Below are 20767 nucleotides of genomic sequence, written 5' to 3' on the forward strand. Positions count from 1 at the left end.
TACATTTTGATACGTTTGAAGATAAAAGTACTGTTTACATACAATAGTATAATAATAACAGTTTTGTGATGGAAATTCATAGAGATATTAAATAAATAATATAAATAGTAAAAAGGTTTTTAGTAGTGGAATAGTTTTCTATTTTGAACGCTAGATGATGCTATCGATACCTTTGAATCAATTATTCTTTATTTTTCATAAATACATAATTAATACGATTCTTTGCCTTAAAATACTACAGTATATTATTTTAATATATTATGTAAATATTTATCAGCTTTTATATATGTATCTGGGCCTAAGTATCGATCACTGGTACTAAAACCAATAATAAAGTTCAGTGCTTGCTACCAGTAGTAACCGCCATATTTGCTCACCCGCTCACGGAGTGCTTAGTGAGCGGTGCTTGTCTATATGCACATTTTATTTGATATTCTTGTTACCGCAAAATAATACGTTAGATAGTGTTATTTAAGATTTAGATGAGTTGTGCTTCCATATATAAACACGCGTGTGTTTAACTTGACCGAGCTTCTCTTCTAGCTTTGCTGACATAGACGTGCATTCCATTTTTGGCGCGAAACCCGCATAGCATTTTCGATGATTTTTGTATCGTTCAAAGAGTAGCTCGTAGTTTTGAATAAATTGTTTTGTTATCAAGTTGAATCAATCTTTCCTATCTACCGTACGAGTAACGTGATTAGATAGCTTCTGAAATCCCCTACATTTACGATAAATTGAAATGTATTATAAATAAACAAAGTATCCTGAAAGCGTACATTTATTTTTCACAAAATGGCCGTTTATTTAGTTACACGTTCACAGTTTAGGAATTTCATATCGGTTCCCTGTCAAATAGAAGACGCATTTCAAAGCTTCTATCATTTTCGAAACTTCTAGGCAGGGTTTTGGCGTTTGGTAATATAAAATGTTAATCATTTTTATTATGTCATTTGCGATGCTAGACCCATCCAGAATATTTCCTTTGCTAGCATCGTCTCTGTATGTCTTGAATTTCTTTAGTACTTGATTAGCCTCATATAGTATTTCCTTCTTCAAGTCCAAATTCTACAGTCGGATATAGCAAAAATAAGTATTTAATTGTAATTATTCGATTTATGTTTCATTGTTAACTTACTACACATGATTTTAGATCGTTGAATAGCGGCCAATTTTCCTGGCATGGTAAGCAATTGCACTTGAAATAATACTTTTCCAGAAGATATTTCTGTCTCACAGCTTTTTGTACATACACGTAAAGTTGACTATAACTGTCGAATATCTTAAAGAAAATAACATTTGTTGGTACCATTTCTCAAATATAACTTTTACAAATAATTTAAATATTTGTTTGTATACCTGTTCACCTTTTTCAATTGGATATAAAGCAGACATAATCATATACCCAGACCTTGTTATTCTAGCTATATTTGGATCACAGCTGTGATTAATAAAACACATAGATGGCATAATTGCAGAACCACGCGAAAGAGGATGCATTTCAGGGATCGGCATTTCTGATATCTACAAATACAGTAAAACCTTGACAAACCAAATTTACCTGTCAAAATCTTCCTATAATCTTTCTATTATTACATACACCGTGCCTATTACAGGGAATCAACTGCTGGTGCCTTAATATAAGGCTGCCAATGAATGTAACATCAGGGGTTTCTGCTAACATAGATATATCTTTTTTGAGTGGGCTTCCAAACATGTTGGTATACGTTGCCAAGATGTACAATATAAAACTAGCATTCAGAGATCTGATAAACAGGCGGTCTTTTGCATCTTCTTTATGGGTATCCAGTCCCCATAAACTTCTGTATTTATCGCTTTCAAAGATACCATTCTTTGAAAAACCTTTTGTGCATGAATCTAAAGGAGTACACAACTAAAATTAGTGCTTTTTCATATGTAATGTAGACAGTTAATTACCATTGCAATCGTCTACTTCTTTCAATTCTTCCCTTAACTCTTGTATACTTGAAGCTTCCTTCATAGCCTGTATAGCGAGTCGTAAGCTAAACAATTGTGATGTGCTAAAGTTCATCTTCATCATACAAGGGTATACAGAGCATTCCATGTCGTGATATTTTTTCCAACCCAAAGTCTTACATTCTTCCGAGCAATACATGGCGTAAATACAATAGTCACAAGGAATGTTAGCCCAAGATAGTTCTAAGCAGTTTGAGCAATGTGTGTACATATTTGCAGGACTCAAGAGTAACGAGTATGGCTTTTCTATAGCGATTATTTCACCAGGATTTATTTTACGAGTAGCGACAATGTGTCTACCGTATTGTTTGTTGTACATTAGAGTTAATGCATCCGAAATGCAAGGAATTTTAATATTGCGCGTCTTTAGTACAGGAAAAGGAGATTTATTTTTGCATTTCGCATCGTTTTGTTCCTTCGAGTTGTACGATTTTCCCATTTCTTCTTTGGAAATAAGTTTTTCGTTCAAGTTCTTACAATGAACATTACTGAAAGATATTTTATTTAACCATTCTTGTGCTTCTTTGATAGCATCTTCCATGGTAGGATGCTTCAGAACTTCGAAACAATCGATTTTTCTTGCATAAATCTTAGCTTTCAAATTATCTGGATACTGTAATGCCAATGCTCTATTTATATCGCGAACGCATTCTTCGTATTTATGCAATTTTATCAAAACTGCAGATCTATTAGCGTATCCAAGTGCAAGCTGTTCGGATGGATAAGGAGCGTAAACGATACTTTTCGTATACAGTTTCAATGCTTCTATACAAGAAGTACTCGTCAATGGCGAGGAAACAAATACCTTGTTACCGCGTTCTCTTAATCTCTCGGATTCCTTTGCATTCTTTGCATCACAACTTACAATAGGAAGTATATCATATTTTAACATAATATTAAGTGTAAATATAATGCGTTCCTCGTCGGTGTCTAGCATTTCGAATTCATTAACTACATCTTCGTTATTATTCGCAATTATCCTTTCTTTTAGCGTATTCCATGCTTCTGTCACTTCCATATTTTATTTGCTACAATACGAAGCTACGTATTAATTGAAAATTACTTCTAATTTTAAATACATTTTTTAAACGATACATTGGCGGGTTTTGCTCGGAGTACAATACCTTTCGTATAATTCGACGGCTTTATATATCACTTTCTTTTCGTTTGCGATAAAAATACGCGATTCTATCAGTTTTCGAAACATTCAAAATATTCACGCACGTTTTCGATCGTTCTGTGATAAGAAGGGAATCGTGCGAACTTCTATTATAAGAGTGACTTAACTTTCCGCGTGGTCATTTTTGGTACACGGACTAAAATAGTGCGCTCTAAGAGTTTAATTCAGAGTGCATAAGTTTAGAGAAAGTACAAATAGGATATTATTATAATAAGAAAGACGAGTACAAGTCGTGTTACATGTACATGCGTTACATTTTCTTAAAAACATCATAATGAGATCGGGAAAATTATTTTGTATGTATATTGTATGTATATGGGTAGATCGTAGAGGCAAGAGTAGAATCGCATGGAACGATTACAGCTGATAATAAAATAACTCGAACAGTAACGAAATACATATAAAGGCGTTACGTTCGATTGTGAAACATTATCTAAGCTGTAATGTTACTTCTACTTGTATACGACTAACAATAAGATCATATTTGATTAGTGTAACTGAGTTTTGCGAAGGTACCGTGAATCGTCTATTTCAATTACAAGGAGTTGCGCGCGCATCCTTAATGGCGACTTGGTGCCATAGTCGGTCGGTCAGAGCACTATCTTCCGTATTTTCCAAGATACGTTTCTCGTCGTTCGATCCGTCGGTTTTGTCGTCTCACATCGCGTCCGACCAGCGAGTCGAGATTATTTTCAACCGACCTGTTCTACCAAATCATCAAGACGAAGCTCAAAATGTCATTGGTAAGTTCATTTTTCGTACTTCACCTCTAACTCTCTCACTATCAATCGCTCTTTGAAACATTTTCGTTCCTCGCTTGTTTCGAATGGCTTACATCATGTTAGAGTTCCGTGACTTTAGGTTTGATATGTCATTCTATCCTTTCATACGTTTTCGATTTTGAGTGGACAGTTTTTGTCACAGTAATTTGGGTGCGGTTTTGTGGTTAGACATCCTACAGCAGTGTTTATTTCAAACAAATTTTGTTCTTCTGGGACTTGAGTCACTCCCACAACTCTGGGTTACAAATGAATTGTTTAAGCCAAAAAGTAAAATTTGCATATTCCTTGCTATATTGTTTTAAGACTGGTTCGATTGAATGTACATGCTTCTTAGAGATTTTTTAGATAGAGAAACATTATTGTATATGGATAATAGGGTAAACTAGTAAAAGAACGAATATAAGAAATTGCAGACAATTTTGTACTCATAAGATACCTTTCTTTTCTAGGGCAATCATGCTGCCCTTACACCCTTGGAGGACATGTCGGCTGGTCGAGGGCAAGGAGGTGGGGGGCCTCCTCCAAATTGTCAAAAAGTTTTTATACAACGCGACTACAGCGAAGGCACCATGGTTAAGTTTCAGACAGAGTTTCCCACGGAATTGGAGAGTAGAGTACGTAATAAAATCTTACTTTGATTACTTATAAAATTCATATTATTAAAATGTGCTCAGTTTTGCTACAATAGTTACATATTTCTCTATAATATCGCATATGTTTCATATTTTTATTGTCTATATGTTTGTTTGCCTGGATTTGTGTATGCGCTCAAGTTCCCTATAGGATGTTTTGTAATTTGAAGAAATGTTTTGCTGTCTTCCTTTTTCTTGTAAGCTAGGATGCAGAGAAGCAAATAATTCTTACTTTTTTCCATTGTACCGTTCGAATCGAAGTATTTGTTAAATTTGTAATTTATTGAACATTTTTTGCTGTCTTGCTCCTTGATTTAGCTGGACAGACAGTCGTTCGAGTATACGATCACTCAGTTGAACAACTACTTTGCCGAAGCGGAACGGGCCAGTTGTTCCACGTACTGCGAAGGCTGCCTGGCTTGTCTCACCGGTTACCTAATTTACATATGCACAGAGACTCATTACGAGAAGTGTTTGCGAAAAGTGGCAAAGTTTGTTAGTGAACAAAATGACAGAGTCTATAAGCCGCGCGGGCTGTTATTGACAGACCCGACGATTCGTGGACTTAGGTTAATAGAAATTTCAGTATTGGACAGACCTGCATCGTGACTGCACATTAGCCGATCCAGGGAGTTCTTTATGTGATCCGCGCGCTTCTGCCACTTTGCCAGGATTGCAGACCCACGTGAGCCGATGAGTGTTTCTGGACATAATTACGTTCAACTCCGACCTCCTTTGATTTAGTTGCGCGATATGAATTTTGTTACGAGCCACGAATAACGAAAATTTATATTTTCAGCGAATCGTTCTGTAAACATACATGCAATATCGTCACGAATTCAAGGAACGAAGCTTGTCCTCTTCGAAGTTGCACAGGATGAGAATCGATTCTCTTGTTCTATGACAGACTTTATATTTCGCTGGTGTATCGTTGAAATTTAACGATTTCACGTTGGTCGACTAGACTTATGATTTTGAGTCTGCGATCTCAAAAAGATTCATAAAAGTTTCGTCCGAAAAGATTAACAGGGTTCGCTTGCATGTATGTTTCGTTTGCTTGAAAATTATTGTATCTCGTGTACAGAGTTCATTCGAAACATGGACACGTACCGCGGTATTGTACAAGTTAAATTTTATGCGCGTACGGTAATACACCGGTGCAAACAAAACAACTACAGCAAAGGAACGAGGTATATGTTTATTCAGAACAAACTGTTTCTTACGAGGAACTGATTCGCAGATCCCATGTGCGTCGTTTCTTCGCGCGTTGGGCGAGGTTCGAACAGTTCTTTTTTACTGTTCGTTTAAAGACTTTATCGTCATCTGCATTTAACAGGCGACACGTGAATCAGACTTGAGTTCCATGCTGTTCGAAATAGAAAACAAAACAAACGGACTCGGCGTCAAGTTTGATTCTAACATCTTCGTCAAGTACTGAAAACGTTTTTTCACGTTATAAGTTTAAACGCTTCGTAAACACTAAGCAGACACTTGAATTATATTTTCCTCTTCCGCGATATATCTTCCACGATGATGCTTACGGTCAATTTTCCGTTTTCGTTTCGAACACACGTACGAGCCAGGTGTTCACTTGTCGTGGATGACACCTCTTCAAAGAAACAAACCAACCGAAGAATTCGATCGAAATTGCTGGCACAAAGTATTTGCGCTGAGAAATCCAGGGATTGGCTAAGAAAAATTGTACAAACAAACAAAGAGAGAGAAAGAAAGAAGTGGAATGAAAAAAAAAAAAATAGGAGAGAAAACGAGGTGATTATATTAGTAGAATACAATGTATTAAACTGATTGAATCGTGTGAACATTGTGATCAAGGATAAATTACGATTACACGTTCGCGCACCGACGTTCCGGTGCCCAGGTGTACGTATGTTGTGTGCGTGATGATTTTTTTATTTTATATTTTTGTACGATACCGCATGAGCGACTCAACCTTCGGAAATCTCTCTACGCATCCGGTGGTTACGCGGGGTGCACGTTTGTGTGTTTTTTTTTTTTTTTTTTTTTAAATCGTTCACGATTCGATTCGTTTTAAGGAAACGATTTGATCTCAAGCGTGACATCTGATTCTATATATTTTTCTTCGTGACTTTCGCGCGGCCGTCTGATTTACAGCAACGACTATACATATATACAATCGTTAAGTCTGCCTCGAGCGTTGGGTATACTTACCTCTACCACGTACTGCGTCACAAAGAGGAGCACGATTAATTTTATACCGCGGTGGGGTATTCGGTCTCGTCCTTGGTCACAATGAATGCGGAGCCTGCTCGACGTAATCATGCGATCGACCCGATGGATAAAATCTTCGAGGCTTTCAGGACCTGGATTACTTACGGTTGACACCGTGCGAGAGACTTTTGGGATGTAAAGTGTGCCAGCTTGGAAGTGTGTTTCGACGTTTATACCTGTGCATGGAGTATGGTACCGAACAGCGTCGTTTGGTTGCTTTAACGCGGCTGGAGGAAAATTAATCTATCGTCTATTAAGCCTACCTAGCTGTATAATATTGTAATATCGCATAGTCGCATTTAATATCAGTGCACATGCATCGTAAAGTGTCATCGAGTATTATAGATGAGCATTCATCAGACGGTATCATGTATTTTAGGCGTAGAAATTAATTCTGTGCCTCGGTATTGAATTATTCGTAACTCTAGTTTAAACGGATATATTTATATAGATTCCAAGTTCTCGGCCTGATCTCTGTCACAATGTATCTACACCTGAGTCTTAACCTGACGGTCATTCCGATGCATCCGTACGAACATTAGTAGCCATCAGATTTCGCTTATCGTTATTCTTCTACAGTTACTGTAATTATCAAGCACGCATTTATGGCTACGAATCCTCCTATATACGTGTACACACGTTCCAATGGCCATCAGGTTTGGACTAGGTCGAGAATGTAGAAGGTTGACAATTTATTATATAATAACAAAATATTTCTACTTAAGTGAAAGTTATAAATGATTAAATATTAAGGCAGAGAATTATTTCTATAGGTAATAATAGCGTGCATTATCATTATCCAACGGCCACCGCGTGAGGTATCGTTCAGCGTCGCTTAACAGCGTAAAGTATCACGTGGTATCATACTATGGTTTCAGTGGGTCGTCGAGAAATTCGATCGAAGTTAGGAGCGGGCAACACGTCCAAACACGTTTCCAAAATGTCACGGCTGGACACCAGGAAGCCGCAAATATTTAACCACGGTAGGGGTCGACGAATCTTGCCAAATAGCCGCGCCACTGCCTCCGACAATTTATTTTCCGTTACCAGCGAACGAAACGAACGAAAGAAACGAATCTCAACAGCCTTACGGACGATCTTGAGTGATTGTAATCGGGAACGAAAGAAAGAAAAAAACAAAGAAAACAAACTCGAGAACGCCGTTCACGGTTCTGGTTTACTCGCGTCGCAAGGTTACGCGCGGCAGGCTCCGCGCGTACGCAACGCGACGTTGCGTACAATGGTGTAAATAGCGAATTAATCGTCAACAACACTGAGTATCACGAGAGAAGTACCGTTTGTTATACTTAATTTAATTGTAGGACCAAAACGTTTGATGATTCGTTACTGTAAAGAACACCATCGTTCGAGTGTAATTTCTAAAAGTTTTAATAATAAAAACTACGTAAAAGTCATAAAGAGAGAGAGAGAGAGAGAGGGGGGGGGGGGGAGACAGAGAAGGTTACACGTAGAAACGTTGTAATCGGCGCCTACGATCCTGTAAACAGAAAAATACGCACGCGTCGTATACCTCGAAGGAAACAGTGGGGGAGAGGTGAAGAGATTGGGAAGACACCAGCGAGTTTGAGCACATTCAGATTTTATTTTGTCGTTCGCGATAGTCTCCGACAGGCATGCTCGCTCGTAGCTATATCAAAAGACTAGAAACCAGTCTAACTCGTGTCGCTGAATTTCTCACGTTCGCTTAAAAACACCGCGGCTCTCTTCGTACATCGATAATATCGTAAGTCGATTCTCTGCCGCAATCGGTATGCAAATGTCACCGCCGTCGGTGAGGACCTCGTCGAGATTTGTTAATTCGCGTGACCACTCGTCAACGATCGTTCGCCTCGATTCGTTTCCTCCTGAGGAACAATGGAATACAGTACAGAGCACGTACAGTAACGCGCCGATTTTAACGAAACTTGGTACACAGATGAAACAATGAAATGCATCGGACGCGTATCTCCTTACGTCGGTTGATTCGTGACGCATAACGCGACGTTCGAGGGTAGTTCTCATGAATCGTACATGAATCAGCCGACATAAAAAAAATACGTGCCCAACGTTTTTTCGATGCTCCAGCTGTGTACCAAGTTTCATTAAAATCGTCGCGCAACAGTTGGATGATGTTCCTCGCGAGCATGATTTTGTTCGTCTAAACGAAGCGCGGATAAACGAGGTTCTACCGCACAGTAAACGACGGGTCAACGCGAGAACCACGAGTCGTATCCTTGAATACTCGGATGCGCCTCGTACAAAAGCGGAATGCGAAATCACGTTTTCGTTTTCTGCGTCACAGCCGCGTGACGTAACGGAATCATTGATTCGATCAACATCGACATGCCTAACTAGTTTCAAAGGCGTCCGTCTTTGGAGTCGTTCGCTGTGACGCGGAATCGAGTCGGGAGTCCTCGCTTCGTTCGCTGTAATATATATAAAAACGTCGATCTGCTATGTTTCACAAATTTTCGAACGCCTCGGGGATCAACGTCCCTCCGTGACTATCCCAAGATTATCGAGACTATAATACAAAAAGATTGTCAAAATCAAAGTCATATTCACAGTTCGACAACGCAACGTTGCGATTGCAAGCTGTGGTCTGCAACGACCACACCCCTCTAATCACCTAGCCTAATCTAGACTAAACTCTACAGAGTTTTAGCACTCTCTACGTCATTGTTTCGAGACGATGGTGGGTGGTTTTCGTCGTCGAGACACTGTGTTTTATATTTTCGGTAACACCGTTTGCCAACAGAATTCTCGATGTAGCGGTGAATTGTATAGTTACTCTGTTCCTTGGTAACTGATTGGCGTTTCGCCAATTGTCCCCTTCGACAGTGATTCACGGTAGCCGCGAAGTGGAAGCGTACTAAATCGTCTCCCTGTTCGCGTAAACAATCGGGAGAGCTCCCTCGATTTTATTCACAGGCTTCAAGAGTGGTCGACGTGAGACGTCAAATGAGCAGACAGAGCTTGTTGCGGCTCTTTCTGTCGGGAATGAGGGCCTTTGACTTGGCGAGGTCCTCTGGCGCGCTTCTCGTGTACAGCGACCTGCTGATGCGATGCCTGACCCCTTTGCTCAACGTGCGACTGCCCTTTCTCAACGAGGCGAACCGCCCTAACGTAGACTTCTCAGGAACCTCTTTCCTCTCCGCGTGAGCGCAGTTCAGGGTGGTCACCGTGAACTCGATGTCCTTGGGCTCGTAGGAAACGAACTCCTCGACGGGTTCGTCGATGGTGTCGCGATCGATCCAGGTCAGACCCATCTCGACCTTCTCCGCGAGGTCCTGCCAGTGCCTTCTGTTCTCCATGGTGCCCTCGTACAGGGGCATTATCCAGGGGAACGTCTCCGACATGACCTTGTAAAGGGGCTGGCAGATGACGTCGATGAACCCAACCTGCATCTGCGGTAGCTCGTCCTTTCTTTCGCGGTCCATCATTGCCACGGGTTGCTGGTTCAGCTGCAGACGTTCCAGGTCTCCTTGGTCGAAGAACTCGTCGGCTACCAGCTTGGCCACGCGGTGCTGAACGTCCCAAGGCTTCGCTATTGCACTGACGTCGCAGGCGGTCATCATCATGCCGCACAGCACTGAGGACGATGCAAAGCATAGATCAGGGAATGTTAATCGCTTCGCGGACAAATTTTACGCTCCTGTAAGTTTATCCTGTGTAATCACTAATAAAGTTTGCCTAGACTTACGATGTCCCCTTGGAGGAGATATCCGAGTGCAAAGGGTTAAACGTGCTGTCTAGACAGAGACAGCCTTCTACAGGAGAAGCCTTCGGATCAAACTCATCGGAGATCTACCACCCAGTTCCTGAACTTGTAGCCGTTTCCTCGCTGAGTCTAATCCAAAGGCTTTCCAATATAATTTTAGTGCTCTCTGCATGTGTTAAAAGAGACGATGCTAAAGCTTACGTTCTTTCTTCTCTTCGCTCTGCCAGTCGAACTCCCCCTCGTCTATCAATTCCATGAACCGATTCTTCTTCTTGAAGTACACCGCCAGGTCGGTGGAGAGGATCGCGCTCTCGACCACCTTCATCACCCTTCTGTAATCCTCCATGGAGAGACTTTGGAAGATGTTGTTGCTGTCGGAATTGAGGATCATAACGCACTGGTCGAAGTGGTGGTGCTCCATGGTGCTGGTCGAGTACAGGATGGCCAACGGGGACTCGGTTTTCATCTGGAAGGCGTTGTTCGTCCCTCTGTGATCCAAGTCGTGGCACAGACAGGCGACCAGGAGCCCGAGGATCTCCAGGTCGGTCATGAACTGCTCCATCTTCCCAGTCTTCAGCATCGCGAACATCGTCTGGGCTACGTTCAGCGCGTGTCGCCAGTTGTGGTACTTTACTGGCCTGCGAGTTTAATTATCCAGAGAAATGGAAGCAACGAATTAACATTCAAAGTGGAAATGCCTCGAATAGATGGATCATAGACGAAGACTTGGCAGGGATAAATTACACGAATACCGAATAAATACCTGTAATTTTTCTTCACGCTGAGGATCCACCGGCAGAGGACTTCGTACGGTATGTGAAACTTCTGGATCAAGTTGCACTGCTTGAACATTCTGATGGTGGCCCTGCAGGTGTCTTCGTCGGTGAGGTCGAAGTCGATGAAGGTGAAGCTGTACAGATTATACGAATCCGCGGAGGGTATCGTCTCCGAGATCAGCTTGATCGTGTCGTCGTTGCTGGCCGTTGCGTGGTAACTCAGACACTCGAGAGCGACCTTCTGTTTGGCCATCAGCTTGCAGGCTGACTCGTACATCTGGGTGTTGTGTATCCCGAGGCCGCAGAATATGGCAAACGCCTCGAAGATCGACACGTCAGAGTCGGTAAAAGACGTCCCGTTGTCCTGTGGGATTATACTTGGTTGAACATCGTTTGTGACACGAATCATTTTTATTCCATTTATAAGATACTGGAAGAATAACCTTGTTAATCAACTGAGCAACCCCAATCACGGTCCTCTGACCGTTGACTATGGGCATACAGAGAATGCTCTTGATCGGTTCGTTTCCCGACTGGATCACAACTTTCTTGAGCCACGTGGCCACGTCACCGATGTTGAGGATTTGCCCCGTGACAGCGACGTACCTCGCGATCTGTCCCAGCGGGCTCGACAGATCGTTTCCGCTCGGCCTGTACACCTTGGCCTCCTGGCTCTTATTGTCCATCTCGAAGATGGTTGTGAACTTGTTGGTCTCGTTCGTGGCCTGGGAACGTCGACGAGAAATGTTTGGGCGAAACGTATGCGAGATCAATTTGTCAGGAAACCTGTTCCTTAAATCACGCGAAAATGTTAACGCATAGTTTCCTCTAGCTACTTACGTGCTGTTGGAAAATGTCCTCCATCTCGATGTTGTTGCTCTGAGCCGCCAGGAAAGAGAAAAAGTCGATCAGATTTACGAATTCGAGCAACACGTGACGGTGTCACTCACCTCTCGCCTCGACAACGGTTTTCTACTCTCTTGCGTCGATTTGCCGGGTCGCTCGACGATCTTCTCGAGGTGTCCCTGAAATGAAACTTGCGATCTCTCATTACGTTCCTCGGCGACATTTTCGAGAAGCTCAACCTTGTCTTTGCAATTTTTGCAATTTCACGACGATTTTAGCTGGAGAATTGGTAGACCAGAGATTGGACAAATTACAAAGTTTCAAACTTATTTTCTTCGAAAATAAAGCGTCGTACGACGAAATTTTATTCTACAATTTTGATTCAATTTTTGACGTAGAATCATCGGCTACTCGCTTGTACCACCAGTTACGGGAGGAGACCCTGTACAAGTTCTTTGAACTCGAATCGCTATTGCGAAACGTAATCCAGTAACTGTACGCTATTCCAATGAACTTACTGCCTCGCCGCAGTCCAGGTCCAGAAGGTACACGGCGCATCGTTCGCACTTGAGCAGCTCTTTCGCCTCCGTCATGATCTTGGTGACGAGGCACTCGAGGTTGTTCTGCTCCTCGAATATGCTCCTCGCGAGATTCAGGAGGATCTGGTTCCTGCGGTACTCTTGCACCGAGAGTTCGAAGAGTTGCGCGTTTTGTATACCGATACCGCAAAAGTACAGATACCTGGGACCAGTTTCACCCGTTAAATGACGAGAACGACGTCTATAGCGATCGGACAACCGTCGACCAACCTCTGAAACACCTCGACGTCCGTGTCGGTGAACTCGTTGCTGCCGTTGGTTTTGTTTATGATCTGCGCGACCCCGATCACGTCGCCCTCGTAACTGCAGATCGGCATCGACAGGATCAGCGTCGTCTTGTACCCAGTTCTCATGTCGATGGAGCTGTTGAACCTTGGATCCTGGGAATCATTTTAAACTTCCTGCTATATACTAACCATGTACCATAGAATTATTCAATGTTTTCTTTTTTTTTTATAACAGCCTGTATTTTATATCGGTTTACTGCTGTAGGTTACTTCGCGAACCTTGTAAGCATCTTTGATGTTGATGATCTCCTTGGTCTGAGCCACGTAGCCAGCGATCCCTACTCCAAAAGGTATCTTGATCTCCTCGTTGTTCGCGCGTTGCATGGCCTTCTCGAGCTCTGTATCCTGAGTCACGTCGAACAGCTTGGCGACGAGGTACCTGCGATTATAGCTACTAGTAACCACGATTACAATCAGGTACGATAATCAAGCGACTCTTGAAATTCCAAAAGTAATCGCTGCGAAACACGGTACCTGTCCTCCAGAGGTCCCTTGGCCAGGAACAAGCTACCGCGATCCGCGTGAGTGAGCAAACCGACGTTCACTAGGATTTTGTGGCAGAGGACGTTGATGTCCAGCTCGTTCGCCACGTCTCTGATGAGTTCCATGAACAGGTCGCTCTCGTCCAACCTGTTGAGCTCCTCCCTTCGTTCAATCAGCGAGTGGCTCCTGTATCAAATCCAAAACGATCGTGATCCCTGCGTTTCTTCTTTCGCGAGTGAACAGCGCGAAGATCGCTCGTGAATTCACCTGCTTGGACTTCTGCTGCGCTTGGCTGGCGAGCTGGAGGCCAGCCACGTTTGAAAGAGGTCGGAGGTGACGCTGTTGCGCTTGCTACGCGTCAGGAGACTCTCCTCTCGATGCAAGTTCCTAGCCGGCGACTTGGCAGGAGGCAGTCCCACACCTTGCAGCCGCTGCCGAAGCTCGTAGCTCGCGTTCTCGCGAAGCCAGGCCTCGGCAGCGTCCGGATACGCCTCCAGATACCTTTTCCAAAAATACACTCGGTAAAGACACCGACGTATCGATCGAGAATATCACGCTGGCCTGGATGTTCCGTCTATTTTGGCCATCGAGCGGGTCGCGACCGCTGGACACTGGGATGATGGATAGAATAAAGAGGATTCTTCAGGAATTTGACTCGATCGAACGTAATAGATGTCAGCGGTGACGTAGAATGAATTTACGGGGGACGTGTACTGGATCTCGAGTGATCTTTTCATCTGGAAAGCTATCCGATATCAACTGTTTAGAGAGCGCCCATTGGCAATATTGATCTACTTGTCAACGCGTTCGGTAAGGTTTCTAAGTACATAATCCCAACACCACTGAAGATCTTGGAACGCTTAACGGGATTCGCGAGGAATCGTTTAGAAACTGAGAGGATACCAGGATCTAGAATTCCGCAGAAAAGAATTTTTCTTAAACTTTCAGGCAAGGATAAATGGAATAAGTCGAAAGTTCCGAGGTAGAGGGTCCTCTTTGACCAACAACGAGAAACGAATAGCGTTCGAGTAGACACCCGCTTCAAAGATCCAAAGGTTTCAACTTTCATTTTTTTCAGCTGATCTCTCCTACCTTCCAACTTTCTCCATGGTGAGGCCATCCTCCTCGTCGTACTCGTGTATGGTCTCCTGGCAGGTGATCCGTTTGCTCCTGCACAACCTGACGATGTCTGTGTCCTTCGGTTCAGTCTTGGTGCTCGTGCTTAAAGGTAATTTTGATTTCTCTGAGGCACACGTCCTCGTCTTGTCGGGTTCCTTGCAGGGGTCAGCCGCGTCGAGTTCCTCAGGGTTGGGAGACCGCACCAGCTGGCACTCGCTTCTCTCCGTCGCCTTCGAGGGGGTTGGCTTCGTCGAAATCTTCATCTTCTCGAAGCTCTCCAAGTTGTCGTTCACCTGTATTCGATTACTTCATTTTATTCATCCACGTGATCCATAATCACGTATCAACGTTAGGTAATCACATTTTCAATCGTGTGATTAGTTAATCGAAACATTACTTAAAATCAACTTCAATTTTAACTATTCAAGACAAATTTCAACCGAGACGAACCTTTAATTCTATTTAATAATCAATTTTCAAGTGAAATTAAATTGCACGATGAATTTTATTTTATCGATTTCTTTTACTTTAGAGGGAAAGGAAAGAGTATATGACAATTATATGCTTTGATAACGCTCTTTCGTTTGATGAATCGCACCTCTGTGTCTTCCTCCTCCGGTAGCTCTTCGTCCACTTCGTCTTCGGACTCCATATCATCTTAGGTCTGAATTAATTACCATTGGAGCGCAATGGCGAGGACGTCTCGGCTACTAACTCGAGGAGGGTGAGAATGCGGCGAGGACGCTCGACATTGTACCAGTGGCGCTTTGTCAAAGTTTACGTGCTCTCTGTGCTCGAGTCTTCGGAGCCTGGACCTGGAATAAGTATTCGTTTCTGTGGACTTGTTAAGGTCTGAGAATAGAATTTTCACTTTGCTAACTCGACGAGTCGAAGGGAGAAAAAAAATGAGAACGCGAGGGATGAGAAGGGTACGAGAATTCGTAGCCTTATTATTCTTGACGACGTTTGACAAAGCTTACGCTTCAAGAAATTATGTACCTTGCTTGCGACACTTTTGTTTAATTTAGCGCTATTGAAAATTCTCGAGGAATCCTTACGTGTTCTTGAAATAATTTTCGTTGTCGGTGGTAAACGAAGAGGAGCACTGCGTACGTTTAGGAAAGTGTTTAAGAATTTGTTGTGCATACGCTGTTCTTCGTTTATCATTGATAGATATTTATGGAAATTTTACAGGTTCAGGGAATCGAGATTTAGATGTAAGTATGTCCTATCTTCTAAAGAATGTAACATGTATTTTATATATTTTTGTATTTATGGCCACCCTCGCGTATTTGCAGTTTAAACGAGCTTCGAGAGAGCTGCAGTTAATGGTGTTCGATTAAAACATTTAAATCACCTTATTTCAGGGTTGCAGAGAAGAGCGCATCCCTTTAACACGTTGACCGCCACGTCACCCATACCTTGGGACAAGGATTTTCGCTAAGGAATTCGATGCATTAATTCCGAAGGTGAGGTGTTAAAGAAAATAAATCTGGTATTGGTATAATTTAAAGAGGTTCCAAAAATAAGTTCTATCCCAAATATTACCCTTTATCGTTTCTACAAAATTTTAACTTGGTAGGAATTTTCACAATTATTTCTCTGGCAGTCAACGTGTTAAAACGATATTTCCAGCGACGAGCGAGCCTTAGCCCGTTAAAAAGTGTACTCAGGTAGGCCTCCATTCCCTGAGTAGGTTTGCGTTGTACTCTATTCGCGCCGAGAATAAGATTGTACTAAGTTTGCCCGTCGTAAACCCCGCTTGGCGTAACGCGCGTCCCTCTTTCGCTCTCTTCGCCCTCTTTCACGGGAGTGGGTTCAACTCGCATGGGAAATTCGCGTCTAATCGTTGAATTATGAAGTTGCGCGATTTGATATTCAGCGGGCCGTTCTTTGTCCCCGGGTTTTCTACCTAAAATAACCGTTGCAAACGCGAAACAACCCAGTCATCCGTGAAATTAACGTCCACCGGTGGACTCGTTTATCACGACGCCACGCCACCTTTTTGTTTATCACCTGGACGACCGTGAAAACGAACGTAATCTAACCTTTCCACGTTCAATTCCGTACCTGTCGATGACTTTTTTTTTAAACGTGACTCTTGTCAAGCTTCTGGGATCATTTAACCCCTTGAGGGATACTATCACATACACGTTTGATTTTATAGCAATGTTATCGTCGCTTGCGATCGCGATACATTTCAGAATTAAAAAATGTACAGTATTAAAGCGAGACAGGATATCTGTAGTGTAATAATATTATTTAATAAAATGGAATTTGAACTTTTTCAAGCAGAGTTGTCTTAGATTATCAATTTAATAATATTCCTCTAGTAAAATTTTCCTTCGAAACCTCGCCATTTTTCCAGCAGTAAATATTTTCCAATTATTCTACCAATTTTTAGAGCCAGCTTAATTTCATCCAAAGACGTCCTTCTTCCAACGACATGATCCTCTACTTGGTCGACTTTTGTTCGAAACGAGTGAGAATGATTCTCGAACGAATCTGTTACACCATTTACTCGGTATAGCTTCCGGAAGAACGCTTGATTGCGAGAGGTCGTTCACGCCAATATCAACTACCATTTTTTTTTATTACTAGTAGTATCGATTAACTAATTACCATCGATCGTTCCCACGGCGAGTCGATCCGTTGCGCGAATATTACAGCCACGAGACCTCTGTCTGACCTTTTAACCACTCTTATTAACCGTGCACGGCGTTTTTACTGCATCCCTGAAGCCGCATTCGAGCGAGAGCAAATCCTTTGTACGAGGGCATCGAAGCATCCTCGTCCTTATAATAACTTCTATTAACTTTAGAAAGAATCACCGCGATCTTTCAAGATTCATCTCAGCAGGTTCTTCGAAAATTATTTTCACCGTTATTCTAAAGAAACTACCCTCTTAGAAGCACAAGCCAGAAGCACAAGGTAACGCGTTGCTTTCGATCCTTGGATTTAACCCAAAAGCTTTACGATAACTTTGCGTTCTCTCGAGATTCGTCCCCCCTCATCGGAGTCCTCGAAAATTACAATTACTGTCTGCCAAGGGGAGACTTCAGGATTCAGATTGGTTTCGCAATCCCCAAAACAATGACACCCCACGAGTTAACGTCGAGTCTTCGTTCATCCATGGTTCACCCGAAACGCATAAAACGGTCTCAACCCTTCAACCGTGATCGTTTAACCCTCCCCTAACAAGAGATCAACGTAACCCCTAGGATTAGTCCAATCGTCGCCAAGTATCCTCGGAGTACTATAACTTTCCTCTTCCCTGGTCGCACTGACGTTTGAACATTTTTTCAGGATCCACTTGGGTAACACACCGAGATCGAGTCCTCGTCAGTGCTCCATTCGAAACGCATCAAACGGTTCGAATTCTTCGATAGCGTCTGTTTAAGCGTCCTCTGGTCAAAGGTCGACCTAACCCCTAACCCTATCGTCTCATCTCCTCGTAACCAAATCAAAGCTACGGGAAATCAGGCTGATGTTGGACCCATGCTGGGCTTCCTGGCCCCTATCCGTCTTCCGTTACAGTAATCAAGCTGATTCCACGGTCGTCGCATCGATCTCGAACGAGGCTCTGCCGAACGAACCGCGTTCGTCATGCTCATCGTGACTTCGCCGGTCGAGTCCTCTCGGCGGAGTGTCGCCAGGATTCGCGGGCTGGCGACGTTCACTCCGTGCACCCGAATCCGCAGACGGGTCCTCTGTCGACCGTCAGCGTCGCCGCATCCCCGTTCGTCGAGCGTCTCCTTGATCGACGTTTATCTCCTCTTATCTCGACGTCCGTCGACTCTCATCCCTCGTCTTTTCGTTATTCGTTGGCCAGTTGCCTCTCAGACTACGTTTCAACGAGTCTCGATGGATTATGGATTTTCTTCGGTGATTGGACTTTCTTTAACGATTCGTTCGTTTTCGGGTCTCCCTGTTAGAGCTTGAGCTATAAGGTTCCCCTTTTGGGGGCTCGAGTCGACTGAGAATTCCCCTTTTGGGGTTTAGACGTCTAAGGATTCTTTTCTTTGGAATTTTAATGTATGGGGTTCCCCTTTTGAGGTTCACGCGTCTGAGGATTTCCTTCTTTGGGATTCTGTCGTATGGTGTTCCCCTTTTGGGGATTAATTCGACCGGGGATTCCCCTTTTGGAGTTTAAACGTCCGAGGATACTTTCCTCTGGAATTCTATCGAATGGAGTTCCCCGTTTGAGGCTTACGCGTCTGAGGATTCCCTTTTTTGGATTCTCTCATCGAGAGTTCTCCCATTTGAGACTCCGTTTTTCACACTTGTACCGTTCAGGATTCCGTCGCTTCCTCGATACTAGTCGACAGTCACGCACATGTCCGTGGGCCTGTAGCCTATCTCAGCCTCCGTCGTCTGTCATCCCTGTCCATATCGGTGGCCAGCCAATTTCCTTTCGGATCAGGGATCGAGGCAATCCTCGCTAGCTTCCCACCTTCTCCCGCGTCTCGTCGTACTATGGATTTTCTTCGACGATCAGGATTCCTCGCGGGGGCTACTCTCGGTGACATCTGTGGAATTAGTCCACCGTCGCGCACATGTCCTCAGCGCTGGCTAGGATCGTCTCCTTTTATCTCAACCCCGTCGCCTGTCATCCTTGGCCAGCCAGCTTCTGTCCAAGTTAAGAAAAACTCGGCTGTGACTTCTCTTTCCTTCTCTTCGCCGTGTTACGGTCCGAATTAAAGGATTTTCCTTGGCAACGATCGGGATTCCATGGTTCAGGGGTTGTTCTGGTTCGCAGTATCCCGTTTGGAATTAGATCACCGTCACGCACATGTTCTGGGCACTGCGTAGGATGCGTCGGGACGCGATTGCGCGCGAGAGTCGCGAGAGAGTCGACTGGACCGGTCGAAAGCTCCAAGCTTACTGAAGCCAGGCCACCCGACGATGGGTGTTCGTGAAACACGAAGCTTGGACGGATACGCGCAAGCTTTCCCCGTCTTCGCGACCGCCTCTGCGTGTAGGCGTGTGTCTCCCCCCGTATGTGTGGGTCTGGTTGTGCATGTGTAAGCCTGTACGTAGGGACGGGGTTGAGAGAGTGGATCGCGAAAACTGGTGCGCGAGCTTGGACGCGAGCTGGTGTAGGTCTGTACGTGACGACGCGTAGGGCTGGAGCCAGGCGCGAGCTGTGCCGTGGGTGCAAGGGGTGCACGGCACGCGAGCAGTGGTCCCCGGAGGACGGCTGGCGACGTTATCGCGGAAGATTCTCCTGATACTAGTCCAGAAGGTAGCAAATTTTCTTGTTGTTAATTGACGGAAATTTGAATCCTCTGTGGCAGGGGTACCCAAACCTTTCAGCCCAAGGGACAAACTAGCTCGTCGTACCAACGTACCGTACCTTTGAATTACGGTTGAAACGTTCAGTTTCATCGTGTATGTATTGGCTTGTCCTGAAAGTTTGTGGCAATTTGAACAAAAATCTTCTTAATCGGATGTCAGACACGAACATCGGATTATTATTCTTGTATGATTTATTTTACGTAAAGTTTACAATTTGCTTATATTGCGAATTGTACAATCTAATCGACATAAACTGTGGCGTTCGGAGACCCCTGCTCTTCGGGCCCGGTGTAACATTCACGACGAGTTACAAGGACCACGCACCCGCTCGTCCCTTAAACTTGCAAGCATAATTCTTTCCAGCGGCAGCTCTATAATAAGTAGTAGAGCACTTTGTATCAGTCACGCAAGCGAATCAGGCAATTTTCGATACACGATAACCTCCGACACTGACGCATCCGTTTCCATATTTCATTAAAGGCCAGAACACCGCGGTGGTGTATTCAATTTATCCGCAAAATTGAGGGTATTAGTCAGGCTTGTAACGAGCATACAGTCTTCGATATTTCCAAATACCGGACCAATCTCGAGCAATGTCAGAACTCGTATTTCGATAAGGAAAGAGCAGCTCGTGCGTTACTAAATTTTTCCGCAAAATCGTGGCCCTTAATCTATCCCCGCGCGTAACTCCGTCGCGAATAGAACACGTAAATCTTGTATCAATATTCTGTTATCAGTCACGCGAGCCGAATGTGCCATTTCCAATATTTCCAAGTGCACGTCTGCACGTGACGGA

General features: G+C 43.6%; 3 protein-coding genes across 4 annotated transcripts; 1 reads left to right on the plus strand and 2 right to left on the minus strand.

The window, feature by feature from the left end:
• Positions 1–769: 769 nt before the first annotated feature.
• On the minus strand, positions 770–3711 carry LOC128875181 (SET and MYND domain-containing protein 4-like). The gene is made up of 6 exons (XM_054120562.1): positions 3123–3711; positions 1939–3026; positions 1601–1878; positions 1360–1524; positions 1139–1282; positions 770–1068 (listed from the first exon to the last, which is right to left on the minus strand). The coding sequence occupies exons 2-6, from the start codon at positions 3014–3016 to the stop codon at positions 820–822; spliced, it is 1914 nt and encodes a 637-aa protein (XP_053976537.1). The 5' UTR covers positions 3017–3026; positions 3123–3711; the 3' UTR covers positions 770–819.
• Positions 3712–3728: 17 nt separating this feature from the next.
• On the plus strand, positions 3729–8974 carry LOC128875190 (golgin subfamily A member 7). Its single transcript, XM_054120577.1, has 3 exons — positions 3729–3921; positions 4410–4574; positions 4911–8974. The coding sequence occupies exons 1-3, from the start codon at positions 3913–3915 to the stop codon at positions 5199–5201; spliced, it is 465 nt and encodes a 154-aa protein (XP_053976552.1). The 5' UTR covers positions 3729–3912; the 3' UTR covers positions 5202–8974.
• Positions 8975–9116: 142 nt separating this feature from the next.
• Positions 9117–19570, minus strand: LOC128875179 (cGMP-specific 3',5'-cyclic phosphodiesterase-like). 2 transcript variants are annotated; one of them, XM_054120559.1, is made up of 14 exons: positions 17296–19570; positions 15272–15488; positions 14647–14966; positions 13822–14055; positions 13546–13740; positions 13291–13462; positions 12995–13164; positions 12704–12926; positions 12290–12364; positions 12180–12218; positions 11783–12064; positions 11327–11703; positions 10765–11201; positions 9117–10434 (listed from the first exon to the last, which is right to left on the minus strand). In XM_054120559.1, exons 2-14 carry the CDS (start codon positions 15323–15325, stop codon positions 9800–9802), a joined length of 3213 nt encoding a protein of 1070 aa, XP_053976534.1. In that variant the 5' UTR covers positions 15326–15488; positions 17296–19570; the 3' UTR covers positions 9117–9799. The 2 variants fall into 2 exon arrangements, with proteins under 2 accessions (XP_053976534.1, XP_053976535.1); XM_054120560.1 differs by having other exon boundaries at positions 13291–13450; positions 17296–19569.
• Positions 19571–20767: the final 1197 nt, after the last annotated feature.

Source organism: Hylaeus volcanicus, chromosome 4 (genome assembly GCF_026283585.1).
Source record: "Hylaeus volcanicus isolate JK05 chromosome 4, UHH_iyHylVolc1.0_haploid, whole genome shotgun sequence".
Classification (NCBI taxonomy): Eukaryota; Metazoa; Arthropoda; class Insecta; order Hymenoptera; family Colletidae; genus Hylaeus; species Hylaeus volcanicus.

Coding starts and splice junctions, on each gene's coding strand:
- LOC128875181 (XM_054120562.1), bottom strand. CDS start 3,016: ATGGAAGTGACAGAAGCATGGAATACGCTAAAAGAAAGGATAATTGCG. Junction 1,879..1,938: donor AGAAGTAGACGATTGCAATG/GTAATTAACTGT, acceptor GTACTCCTTTAG/ATTCATGCACAAAAGGTTTT. Junction 1,283..1,359: donor CAATTGAAAAAGGTGAACAG/GTATACAAACAA, acceptor ATTTTCTTTAAG/ATATTCGACAGTTATAGTCA.
- LOC128875179 (XM_054120559.1), bottom strand. CDS start 15,325: ATGGAGTCCGAAGACGAAGTGGACGAAGAGCTACCGGAGGAGGAAGAC. Junction 12,927..12,994: donor GACGTCGAGGTGTTTCAGAG/GTTGGTCGACGG, acceptor AACTGGTCCCAG/GTATCTGTACTTTTGCGGTA. Junction 12,365..12,703: donor ACCTGGACTGCGGCGAGGCA/GTAAGTTCATTG, acceptor GTTTCATTTCAG/GGACACCTCGAGAAGATCGT.
- LOC128875190 (XM_054120577.1), top strand. Junction 4,575..4,910: donor CCACGGAATTGGAGAGTAGA/GTACGTAATAAA, acceptor TCCTTGATTTAG/CTGGACAGACAGTCGTTCGA.